Source organism: Astatotilapia calliptera, chromosome 18 (assembly GCF_964374335.1).
Source record: "Astatotilapia calliptera chromosome 18, fAstCal68.1, whole genome shotgun sequence".
Classification (NCBI taxonomy): domain Eukaryota; kingdom Metazoa; phylum Chordata; class Actinopteri; order Cichliformes; family Cichlidae; genus Astatotilapia; species Astatotilapia calliptera.
Window position 1 is genome coordinate 24978307 of NC_137439.1, and position 12596 is coordinate 24990902.

Here is a 12596-nt window from a genome sequence, read left to right on the forward strand (position 1 = left end):
TGAAGGGTCCAACCCGAGGCTGTGAGCAGGCACACGTGGGGTCAGAGGTTCTGCTACGTACATCGAGGCCACAGGCGCGTTTTGACAAGAGAGAGAGCAACTTTTCATTAATGCCAGAGAAGAGAGCAGCAATAGTCCAATCTTGAGAAAATACTTCCTTTCATTCATTCAACCATTTTTAAAAAACTTTGCAAAATTTGGTGATATTAGCAATTCATAAGTTATTTCACTACAACCCATATTTTTACCCCAGGTTACTACAAAAAATAAATAAATGCTGAACTGTTTTCTTGGGTCCAGGTAACAAAAAGTGGAAAATAAATTCCTTCTAAATGAATATAACCATGTAACCTGAATGAGAGACGTCATTTTGTTTTTGCCTTTATTATTAACCTGAACTGGGAAAAACTGACACTTCAGTGTTTTCCATAAATAAACCAAACTCAGACATGCACACACTAATGAAGCAGAATTTCACACATTCACAGGATACAGATATGCACCTTCAAATTAAAAGCCTTTATGGCAGTGATAACTGTAAACAAAATATGGATTATTCCCTCTTTAAAAGGTCAAGAGTTATAGCAATATCTGCAATGTTTCCACCATTTTAAAATGCCCTTCTTCACAGTTCTTTAGACTACATCATAGCTGCTGTGAATATAAGAAATCTTTACTTTGAGGTGCACCGTGTCAACCACGAAGCCGAAGGGGGGAAAACTGCAGCACCTTACAAGGAGTGAACGTTCTCTCTCATGCTGACGTGCCTTTTCTGCACCTGAACCACAGCCTAGGACATCATAGTTTTACTGGTTCCTGGTGCTCTCACAGCACAGTCTCACAGGTCTTTGAACAGCGGGTGTTGAAGAGCCTGAGCAGCTGTGATCCTGGTGGAAGGGTTCAGATCCAGCAGCTTATCCAGCAGGTCGTAAGCCTCATCGGGAACTCTGTCCCAGCCACGCTCATCCTCCTCCTCTCCCATCTTTTCCTGTTTTGGAAGGCGAGTTGCGGTGTCATTACCACCTGAATATTTGTGCTTGTTCGTGTGACTACACAAGAGTTCTGCAGGAGTTTCATCTGCTTCCTTTTTGTGTGGTTTGAGTGTTCTTTCAGTGGGACGGTGTGTGGGCGTATCATCTTGGATCTTGTGATGATGAGTGTCAGTGGAATCTGCAGTAGCCTCAGGAAGTGGTGTGACTTTGTTATCTGGCGATGGCCTCAATCCTCTGAGTGTCTCACACAGGGTCCTGAGGTCCTGTCGAGGGAGCTCCCGACTGCACACCACCGCTTTACCTGAATCAGATTCAAGCCCATAAAAATAAGATCACTCTGTACAGAGGTTTTTTACAACCCTGTTTCTGAAAATGTGACACTAAAATGTAAATGAAAACGGAACACAGTGATTTGTGAATCTTTTTCTTCCCATCTCAGGACCTAATAAAAACAATAATTCTATACTGTGTGAAATATATTTTTAAAAATAGTCGAGCTAAAAAGGTCATCCTAGATTCTCAGTCTTTCTGCGGTATGGAGATTATCCAGAACATCTCTGAAATGTTTTGGAACATCTGCATACGTCTTTTTCAGGGAAGGTCCTGCTGAACCTCTTTTAGGATTCATTTCAGCAGCACGGCTCCAGATGTTAAACTAAGATGTATGCAGGCCAGAGCTGTCACCCCCTGAATGCATTTGGAGCATCATGAAATCAAAAATACAACAAAGGAAGCCATGAATTCTTAAATCCTAAATCACGTGAGAGAAGGAAAGCATTTCACTGCACCCCCTGGTCTGATCAGGTTACAGAGTTTGCTACAAGACCTTTGCAGAAACATGGAGCTGGCATCAAATTTAAAACAACACAAAAAGTTTCATGTGTTGTTCTGCACCATTTTCAGTTCACTATACTTTTTTTTCATATTTATATTTATGCAGTGCATTAACTCTGAAAACTGTGCTGCAGAATATTGTTCCACTGCAGAATTATAGTGACTCTATTGGTGATGAACTGCCTGCAGGATTAATCACTGCAGTCTTGCAGGTGCAGTGAGGATCTGCGTTCTGCAGAAGACCCAAAAGAAGACATTTATACGCACCGAACGACTTGGCAGCCTTGATGGTCTCTCTGGAGCCTCGTAGGGTCATGATCTGAACGAGCGCAATCATGTCATCGGTGGCCTTAAAGAACGGGTAACGGCCACTGAGCAGTGAGAGCAGGATCACACCAGCTGACCACACGTCTATGGCTGCAGTGCAGGGTGACAGGACAGGGGAGGGTGCAAGAGTGCAGATTAGTAAGAATAAAAAAGAGAACATCCCAAATTTGCTATTTTTAGGCAATTTTTGGAAAACCTGCCTGGCTCATATGACAGGAAATGTTACCAAGCATGAGAAAACAGATTTTGTTTTTTTAATACTAGAGAGCATCTCTGAGCATGCAGCACCTTAAATCACGTTCAACAAACCACATCAAAGCAGATGGGCTAAAGCAGCAGTGTGGTAGATACATATATTTATTTTCTTTGCTTTTAAACATGTATTATAAATAATGACTTGAGACACCCACCCGTGCCTTGGTTGGGACACTTTGTGAGGACTTCTGGTGCTCTAAACCCTGGAGTTCCTGCCCGGGGCGCCACCTGCGACTTTCTGCAGTCACAAACAAGGACAGGAATGAGGTATTAGAAGTGACACAAAACAGAAACTAACAATTCTTCGTTTAGTGGAAGTGGATTGGAACGAGAATTTAGTTTTAATAATAAATCATTTTTGTTCTTGTACAGCTGACACAAGCACCATTAAATCATATTTCATATAAATGAAAGAAATCATATAAATGTTTCACTGTCTAGAATAATGCCCAAAACATGTGCAAGGTAAACAGGAGGTGCAGGAGGATGTTTTGTTAGTTACCTGGACAAGCAGACGTTGCAGACCCGATCAGTGAAGTAGCAGTTACAGGTTAGACCTCGCTGTACGGGTCTCTGACTGCTGCTCTGGGTCCTGACAGGCAGGGTGGCTGAAGAGTACTTACGGCTGGTTGCGTCCTCTGTTTTACTTGGTTTTACCAGCTAAAGAGTAATGATGATTAAATTTTTAATGTCACCTCCAAATCACTCAAGGTCACCTTATATCACTTAATAATACAGTGGGGCAAAAAAGTATTTAGTCAGCCACCGATTGTGCAAGTTCCCCCACCTAAAACGATGACAGAGGTCAGTAATTTGCACCAGAGGTACACTTCAACTGTGAGAGACAGAATGTGAAAAAAAAATCCATGAATCCACATGGTAGGATTTGTAAAGAATTTATTGGTAAATCAGGGTGGAAAATAAGTATTTGGTCAATAACAAAAATACAACTCAATACTTTGCAACATAACCTTTGTTGGCAATAACAGAGGTCAAACGTTTACTATAGGTCTTTACCAGGTTTGCACACACAGTAGCTGGTATTTTGGCCCATTCCTCCATGCAGATCTTCTCGAGAGCAGTGATGTTTTGGGGCTGTCGCCGAGCAACACGGACTTTCAACTCCCGCCACAGATTTTCTATGGGGTTGAGGTCTGGAGACTGGCTAGGCCACTCCAGGACTTTCAAATGCTTCTTACGGAGCCACTCCTTTGTTGCCCGGGCGGTGTGTTTTGGATCATTGTCATGTTGGAAGACCCAGCCTCGTTTCATCTTCAAAGTTCTCACTGATGGAAGGAGGTTTTGGCTCAAAATCTCACGATACATGGCCCCATTCATTCTGTCCTTAACACGGATCAGTCGTCCTGTCCCCTTGGCAGAAAAACAGCTCCATAGCATGATGTTTCCACCCCCATGCTTCACAGTAGGTATGGTGTTCTTGGGATGCAACTCAGTATTCTTCTTCCTCCAAACACGACGAGTTGAGTTTATACCAAAAAGTTCTACTTTGGTTTCATCTGACCACATGACATTCTCCCAATCCTCTGCTGTATCATCCATGTGCTCTCTGGCAAACTTCAGACGGGCCTGGACATGCACTGGCTTCAGCAGCGGAACACGTCTGGCACTGCGGGATTTGATTCCCTGCCGTTGTAGTGTGTTACTGATGGTGACCTTTGTTACTTTGGTCCCAGCTCTCTGCAGGTCATTCACCAGGTCCCCCCGTGTGGTTCTGGGATCTTTGCTCACCGTTCTCATGATCATTTTGACCCCACGGGATGAGATCTTGCGTGGAGCCCCAGATCGAGGGAGATTATCAGTGGTCTTGTATGTCTTCCATTTTCTGATGATTGCTCCCACAGGTGATTTTTTCACACCAAGCTGCTTGCCTATTGTAGATTCACTCTTCCCAGTCTGGTGCAGGTCTACAATACTTTTCCTGGTGTCCTTCGAAAGCTCTTTGGTCTTGGCCATGGCGGAGTTTGGCGTCTGACTGTTTGAGGCTGTGGACAGGTGTCTTTGATACAGATGATGAGTTCAAACAGGTGCCATTCATACAGGTAACGAGTGGGGGACAGAAAAGCTTCTTACAGAAGACGTTACAGGTCTGTGAGAGCCAGAGATTTTCCTTGTTTGAGGTGACCAAATACTTATTTTCCACCCTAATTTACCAATAAATTCTTTACAAATCCTACCATGTGGATTCATGGATTTTTTTTTCACATTCTGTCTCTCACAGTTGAAGTGTACCTCTGGTGCAAATTACTGACCTCTGTCATCATTTTAAGTGGGGGAACTTGCACAATCGGTGGCTGACTAAATACTTTTTTGCCCCACTGTATATAATAAGACCCAGCAGGAAAAGTTGCAGCAGGGAACACAGTGTAGCTCAGTATGGGGTTTGATAGCACCTAATGCTATCAAACTGAATAAGCTTATATAAAAAAGTAATTTTATTTCTGTTAAGCAGTCCTACATGTGAACCTGAGAGACAAGAGTTGCAGAGCTTCGTCACAGCATAAGAGAAGCCTCTAAAAACCCATCTTGTCCATGCTGATGAAAGCTAATGACAGTAAATCTGTTGATGAGCCACAGGGAGTGGGAGGGAATGAAAGTCTGGAGGTCAGCGACATATGCAGCGCAAAGACTACAAAAAGCTTTCAGTGTTAATATTTTAAAGGTAATTAGTTGCAGTACAGGGAGGAAAAATAGCAAGGTTTAGGATTAGGATGGCTGTGTCATGTTCAGTGTGAACTGCATAACTGTAGATGAGCTGAATATGTTTTTTGGTGATGCACACCATGCTGAGCTACGGAAAGCTTTCAGCCAATAGCTCTTTCGGAATCACCCTGGTGGTGCAAATATACCATTTATGTCTCTCATAATGCGCTATTGTCGTTATCGTTTTCTTCCATCACTTCATAGTAAAACAATTTATTTTTGTAACAGGCTACAATTTAAATGTTTTTCTTGGCTAAATTGTCTTTTATGTGTAGACAAAACACTGGCTCATCCCTTTAGTTTAGTCCCTTTTCTATGCTTGGATCAAAGGTCAGTGTTGAGTGGATTAACAAACAAAAAAATGTTCCTCTTAAAATGCTTGGGTCCGGCCAATGTCCAAAGAAAAACTTTTCTTGCAAGAAAATCTAAAGATATGAGCAGCAGCTCAAGACTTTTGCACAGTACTGTAGTTTTCCCCCATTGCTTACCTCTGTCCTAATGGCAGCGTGTTTGGTGTTGGAGAGAGCTGGTGTGCAGCTGTTCAGGTCCCTCTCTCCAAACACAGTCCGTGGTGCTTTGCGTAGCTCTATCAAATCCTAAAGAAAACCAACATGGACGATGACATAAGCAAAACATAAACAATGATGTTATAAACATCCAACCATAACCATACTTCAGTCTTGTGCAACACAGTGAAGTGTAATTAGAGTAAATTTTATCACTGGACAGAAACACCTAATGAAGATAAAAATGATGGTAAATAAAATAAGTGCAGACACCTTTGTGTGCTTTGTGCGAGAGGTGGTCACAGTGGTGGTAGCAGAATGTGCTTTTTTAATCAGTGCTTTTCGAGAGGTTGAAGAAGCTGTGGTGGTGGAGGAAGATGCGGAGGAATTTGTTGGGTGTATTTGCTGCCGTGCAGGCAGTGGAAGAGAGGTGGAGACTGTTGTGGTTTTTGAAGAGAGTTTAGGTGGTGCTTTGCTCCGCTGTGCAGCCACTTGTTTCCCTGTGGACCCTCCACCTTTCTGTGATGGTCTCTTTCTCACCACCTTCAATAGCTCAATCTGGGTGTCAGCTGTACCCTGTGCCAGGCCGAAATCCACCAGTGCGTACCTGTGCATACAGTTACACAAAAAAACAAACCACAAAAGCCAAAATGTAATAAAGTGTATGTGGAATTTATTAGTGTAATTTACTTTTTAACATACATTCTAATCTTATAGCTGAGTGATGCTCCAGCACTGTATCAATATAGACAACACATAGCATCAGATCATGAGCACTACATCAGAATATTAGCATTAGAATTGACAACAGATTTATAAAGGGACGGCAATTGTTTTTTAATACCCGTACACTCTTTAATGTTATTTACTCAAAGCGTCTATCTGAACTTCCTGAACTTGTGATTTCTTTAGATGCTGAAAAGGCTTTCGATAGGGTGGAGTGGGAGTACTTGTTTGCAGTTTTAGAGAAATTTGGTTTTGGTGATAAATTTATTTCCTGGATTCGGCTTCTTTATTCGTCCCCTAAAGCCAGTGTTCATACTAATGATGTTTACTCTGATTATTTTGCGCTGGGTCGTGGTTGTCGTCAAGGTTGCCCTTTGTCTCCCTTACTCTTTGCCATTGCCATCAAGCCTCTGTCTATTACATTGCGATCTTCTTCTGTATTCAGGGGAATCATCCGTAATGGAATTACACATAAAGTATCATTGTATGCGGATGATTTGTTATTATATATGACTGACCCCGCATGCTCCATCCCTGCTGTTTTAAGTATTCTGGAGAACTTCAGTTCGTTTTCAGGTTATAAATTGAATTTGGGGAAAAGTGAGTGTTTTCCTGTTAATACGGCAGCACGTCAACTTCAACAGTCCGATCTACCCTTTCGTCTCAGTCCGTCTGGGTTTAAGTACTTAGGGATTAACGTGACTCGCTCTCTAGCTGGCCTTAAATCAGCAAATTTGTCTCCTCTTATATCTAGGGTCACATCTGATATTCAAAGATGGGGTAATCTCCCCCTTTCTTTAATCGGTAAGATTAACGTTGTTAAAATGAACATCTTACCAAAATTTTTATTTTTATTTCAGTCAATTCCCTTATTTTTGCCAAAACATTTTTTTGTTTCACTGGACAAGATTATTGGTTCTTTCATTTGGGGAGGGAAGCCACCTAGGGTCTCTAAAACTTTGCTGCAGCGATGCAGATTTAGTGGAGGACTTGCATTACCTAATTTTTTAGTCTATTACTGGGCCGCTCACATCCATACACACATCCAACTTTGCTACTGGCTAAAATCTTCTGGTTCCTCGTGGTGTAAATTGGAGCTATCATCATGTAAGGGCTCTTCTTTACCGGCTTTGCTCTATTCCTCTTTACCCGTGAGACCCTCTCTGTACACTGATAATCAGGTGGTTCTTAACACACTCAAAATCTGGTTTCAGTTTAGACGTCACTTTAATTTTGTAATGCCGTCTTCCTCGGGTCCTCTAAGCGAAAACCATTTGTTTCCCCCTTCACTTTTGGACTCGACATTTTCAGTGTGGTGTGACAAGGGTATAAAACAGTTCAAACATTTATATGTGGATGGTGTTTTCGATAGTTTTCCCAACTTGTCTTCTCGTTACAATCTCCCTGTTACCCATTTGTTTCGCTATTTTCAAATTCGAAATTTTGTTGCCAAGTGTTTCCCAAATTTCCCCTCTTTACCTCCAGAACAGCAGTGGGAAACTACGTTATCATTTGTTCCTCATCACAGAGGAACCATTTCGAAACTCTATGATGCTATTCTGTCTTTTAGTAACCACTCTAATGTTAAGCTTAAGCGTACATGGGAAGAAGAACTGGGATTTCGAATACATGAGGAGTCTTGGGAACGGGCTATAACGAGGATACGATCTTCCACCTCCTGTGCTCGTCTTGGACTTATTCAATTTAAGGTCATACACAGGGTGCATTTCTCTAAGTCTAGACTTTCTGAATTGTATCCAGAAGTGGAAAATAAATGTGATAAATGCCATGGTTCTCCTTGTCACCTTAGCCACATGTTTTTTCTGTGCCCTGAGCTACAAGGTTTCTGGAAAAGGTATTTTGCTATTATGTCAACTGTTCTTGGGGTAACTCTTCATCCTTGTCCTCTGATTGCTGTGTTTGGGATTCCTGCTCGCTCACTTACACTTGATTCCACACAAAGGGATATTATAGCCTTCACATCCCTATTAGCGAGACGTCTAATATTGTTGCATTGGAAGTCTGCTAAGTATCCTACTATTTCCCGGTGGCTTAAAGATGTCATGTTTTTTTTAAAACTTGAAAAAATTAAATATACGTTGAGAGGTTGCACAGCCAAATTTTTTCACAAGTGGCAACCCTTTATCTCTTATTTTGCTAGTCTAGAGGTATTGCCTGTTTAAATCTACTTTTGTTACTGTTATATTCCTCTAATATGTTTGATGGTTGTGTTGATCTGTGTGGGACTGGGGGGGGGGGGGGGGGGGGGGCGCGTTGTGTTTTGTTTTTTTTTGTTGTTTTTTTCATATATATATATATATATATATATATATATATGTTAATTTACTTAGGAAAATTAAGAAAGGTTGATTGTATTTCGGTAACTGCAAGTACTGTTTTCTTTTTTCAATAAAAATATTTTCAAAAAAAAAAAAGAATTGACAACAGATAAAACATTACAAATGTTCTGCAGCTACTTACATTTTGCTCTTTCTGTTGTAGAGGAAATTGTTTGGTTTGATGTCTCGATGAATTATGCCAAACTGGTGGATGTGTTTCAGAGCCTTTAACAGGTGGTAGATGTACAGGCGGACCTCTTCAAAAGTTAGCGACCCAATGATGTCCTGGTGAATATGTTTAGTTTCAATCAGAAGTTTTAAAAGACATTTTTAAGCAACGTCAACATAATCAGGAGAAGAGACTGATTTAGAAGCTCAGATTGTGTCCATTAAAAATAAATAAATCACTTCAGTATAAACACTGCATGTCACTGCAGTAACATACGACAAAGTACCTACCACAATGGCTTGATGCTCCATGTAGGGCATTACAATCACCACATGGTCCTCCTTCCTGAAGCAGTATGTCACTCCCATCACATTCTCTCTGCCTCTGCAAAGTGGATTAAGGGCACAGCTCAGAAGACAGGCGTCATTTCATTATAATGTGTTATGTCTGCAAGAAATGTCAATCTCGGACGTTCACTTCCAAGAATCATTACAGAAGCACTCAACCACAAATGCACACTCATTTATAAATTGGTGTGTTTTATGCTGCACGTCTTGTCAACCCCAGCCAGCAGTGTACCAAACTGCGTAGGTTAAACTGAATCATAAGATGTCACAAATGAGAAACCCACACATCGATTTACCACAGCATAAAAATAAACTTAAAAGCAAGAAATCAAATAAAATTTGGTCTTTTCTGATTTTACATTTTTGGGATACTCGGCTCTTTCACAAACACAGTACCGGTAATACTAAAAGAAAAGTTAGTGTGGAGGTTAATTTGGACTGAGAACCTTCACAGACTTAATTTGGAGGTGTGCTACCAATTCCACATGGAATTATAGGAAAATTAAATAATAATCAAATTGAATCCCCGCATTATCTGTCAAAGAATAAAAACATACACTCACCAGCCACTTTATTAGGCACACCTACTTACTCTGCTCTTTATTGAAAATATCTAATCAGCCAATATCATATCAGCAACTCAATGCATTAGGCATGTAAGAAATGCCAAATATGAAAGTGCAACTCAAAGGAACTCTATAATTTAACCAGGTCCAGGTCTTTAAGAAGGATTAGTGACAGTGTATAGTGTTACAGTAACACAAACTAAATAAATAAATAGATGTTGATAGAAAAAACATCAGTGTAATGTCAATAAAATTCTAAGTTACTTCATTGGTCTCACCCTGCAACAGTGAGACACTGAAGCTCAGCAGCAATCCGTGTGGGATGGCTTGTTGGGATGAGATGCTTCAGTGCAAACATCTCTCTTCTCCCATCTCGCATCTGCGTCTCACCCAAGTATACTGAGCTGAACGTACCTAATGAAGACGCACAAATGTCATCAGCACTTCTCCTTATGAGGTTAGTGAACGGCTAACAATCCTTCTCCCAGCTGTATAAAAACTCCAAAACTGACTACGTACCTGCTCCAATTTTGTCTATAATGCGGAAAACTTTGGCTAGCTGAGGAACAGCTTTGTAAAGAAACTCAATGTCCATCTCCACGTCCGCTGGAAACAAACAAGACAAAAAAAATCAACTGTCAGAACACCATTACTAGTGTGGTGTATATGGTTAACACATAGAAAGTAATAGGAACGGGAAGGGAGAGAGATAGAGTATCGATACAGCTGTATAAGCCCGGCTTAATCGCAGGGTGGTGGGTTTGAGCGCTGCGTTGGGCGTTCGCATTGAGGGCAGGGATAGCTCAGTAGGTAGAGGCCCCATGATCGGAAGGTCGAGGGTTCAAATCCACTGAACGGCTACCCTGAGGTACCCCTGAGCAAGATACCGTCCCTACGCTGCTCCCCGGGCGCCCACTGCTTCACTGAGTGAATGTGTTAAATGCAGACGGAGATCAGTAACTGTGACACAATTTGGAGTTAAAGAAAAATACTGGCGGCCACACTGCTACCCCTCAGCCTTCTAGTAGATGCACTTATGGTATTATTTAAAAAAAATCCTACAATCTTAAAGTAAGTTTAAAAAGAATAAAGAAAGCAAAATAAATATAAAAAATATGATATGATTGTCTTAAAAATGAATTCTGCCCAGAGTGAGGTTATTAATACTGTGTGCAAACCCTAAGCTACAGTGACAAACTATAGCTGAGCACACAGATTTTAATTGTATATCAGCTATAATAATGTAGTTCCAATATAAGGATGCATTTCTACTGAAATATTTCTGTCATATCACAGTTGTCCAACTCACGGGAGATTTTCCGTTTCTTTTGACCTCTGTCAGCTTTCATAAGGCATCCGTCTGTGCTGGGCTCAACGCAGGCAGGAGAAAACTCCATCTGAAAACCAGAAAACAGGAACATCGTTAGAGACACTTACAGATGGAGCAAACACTCGTGATTTAAGTTTGGTAAACACTTTATTTAAAATATTCTGTAGCTGTACAAGTGCTCGTTACTGTAAACGTCTGCAGTTATAGTTTTTTGAAGAGCGCGGTCCGACTTCCTAGATACCACTAGCACTAGTTAGCTCGCTAACTGCAGCTGCTAGAGCAAAAACACAAAGAAACTTACCGCTTCAGTTGGTTGTAAAGTCCAAAAGTGTCTCAAATTAACGCCTCATAAAGTCACCATACAGCCCCGACCAACATCTCTACCGGTAAAGCATCAATTATAGGTTTATATTCCGCTCTGGCGGTGGCTGAAGAACTTTGTACAGACTTTCGGATTGAAGCGTCTCCGCCAACAACAAACTCCGCGCTAAAAGTGACGTCAACGAAATCTCGCGGTACAGCAGCAGAAATCACGTGACGCTCCAAGCACACGGACGAGAACGATTTAATTACAGTTGTGATGTATCGCTGCATGACTTATTTAAAACTAAAACTGCTGCCTGTGAATTACACGTTACACAGCCAAATAACAGTTTAGTGTTTTCTGTTTATTTTCCTTGTTACTCCGTTATGAGTTGTTGGCTCATAAGAATGGCTGTTGACAATTTTGACCAAATTTAAAAAGACTAAAACTAATAACATTTCCTGTATATTTTAGGAGCCCATTCAACACTGATTTTTGATTAAAAATATAATATTCAATTGAAATAGTCGAATATTCTTTTTCCCTTTCAAACACAAAAAACAGATGTAGAGCGCCCTCTGGTGGACAAATTGTGCCTCATCAAAACTTGGTTAACATGGTTGAAGGATGTTTCTCACATCACTTTACTTTTTTCCATTTATCAGCAGTTATAAATGCAGAAATCAACAGGTTGTGAAATAGTTCATATTTTACAATAATATCGTCCCACAGATAAATCTAATGCATAATTTCAGTTCTTGTTTTTCTTGTTCATGTCCGGTTATTTTCACTTCGGTTAGCAAACGTGTTTTTAACACCTCCTATAGGTTTATCATATAGCTGTGGTTATATTTTTAATAACCTTGGATATATAGTACTGTGCAAAAGTCTTGAGTCCTCATTTCTTGCTTTTACTTTGTTTTCAAGGAGACAGAATTCCTTATACTTTTTCTCTCCAGGTTTTCAAAACCTCATTGGACATTTTTCTTAGGAGGCTGCTTTTTTAAAATAATTTTCAGTCTTTTCAATGTACCTGACCATGTTTAGTGAAATTAATTATTTTGTTTGTTAAGCCACCAAAAACAGAACTATAACTAAGCATAAAAAAGTCATCATCATCTAACACAAGGTATAAACAGCCAACTTAGCGAAGAACCAGTTTTGAATTGTATCTTTAGGT

General features: G+C 40.6%; 1 protein-coding gene across 2 annotated transcripts; it reads right to left on the bottom strand.

The window, feature by feature from the left end:
• Positions 1-368: 368 nt before the first annotated feature.
• cdc7 (cell division cycle 7 homolog (S. cerevisiae)) lies at positions 369-11636 on the bottom strand. 2 transcript variants are annotated; one of them, XM_026148981.2, is made up of 12 exons: positions 11414-11636; positions 11092-11179; positions 10302-10388; positions 10061-10196; positions 9160-9253; positions 8843-8985; positions 6179-6242; positions 5618-5725; positions 2911-3068; positions 2564-2646; positions 2094-2243; positions 369-1293 (listed from the first exon to the last, which is right to left on the bottom strand). In XM_026148981.2, the coding sequence occupies exons 2-12, from the start codon at positions 11177-11179 to the stop codon at positions 839-841; spliced, it is 1566 nt and encodes a 521-aa protein (XP_026004766.2). In that variant the 5' UTR covers positions 11414-11636; the 3' UTR covers positions 369-838. The 2 variants fall into 2 exon arrangements, with proteins under 2 accessions (XP_026004766.2, XP_026004765.2); XM_026148980.2 differs by having other exon boundaries at positions 5909-6242.
• Between the last annotated feature and the right edge of the window lie 960 nt (positions 11637-12596).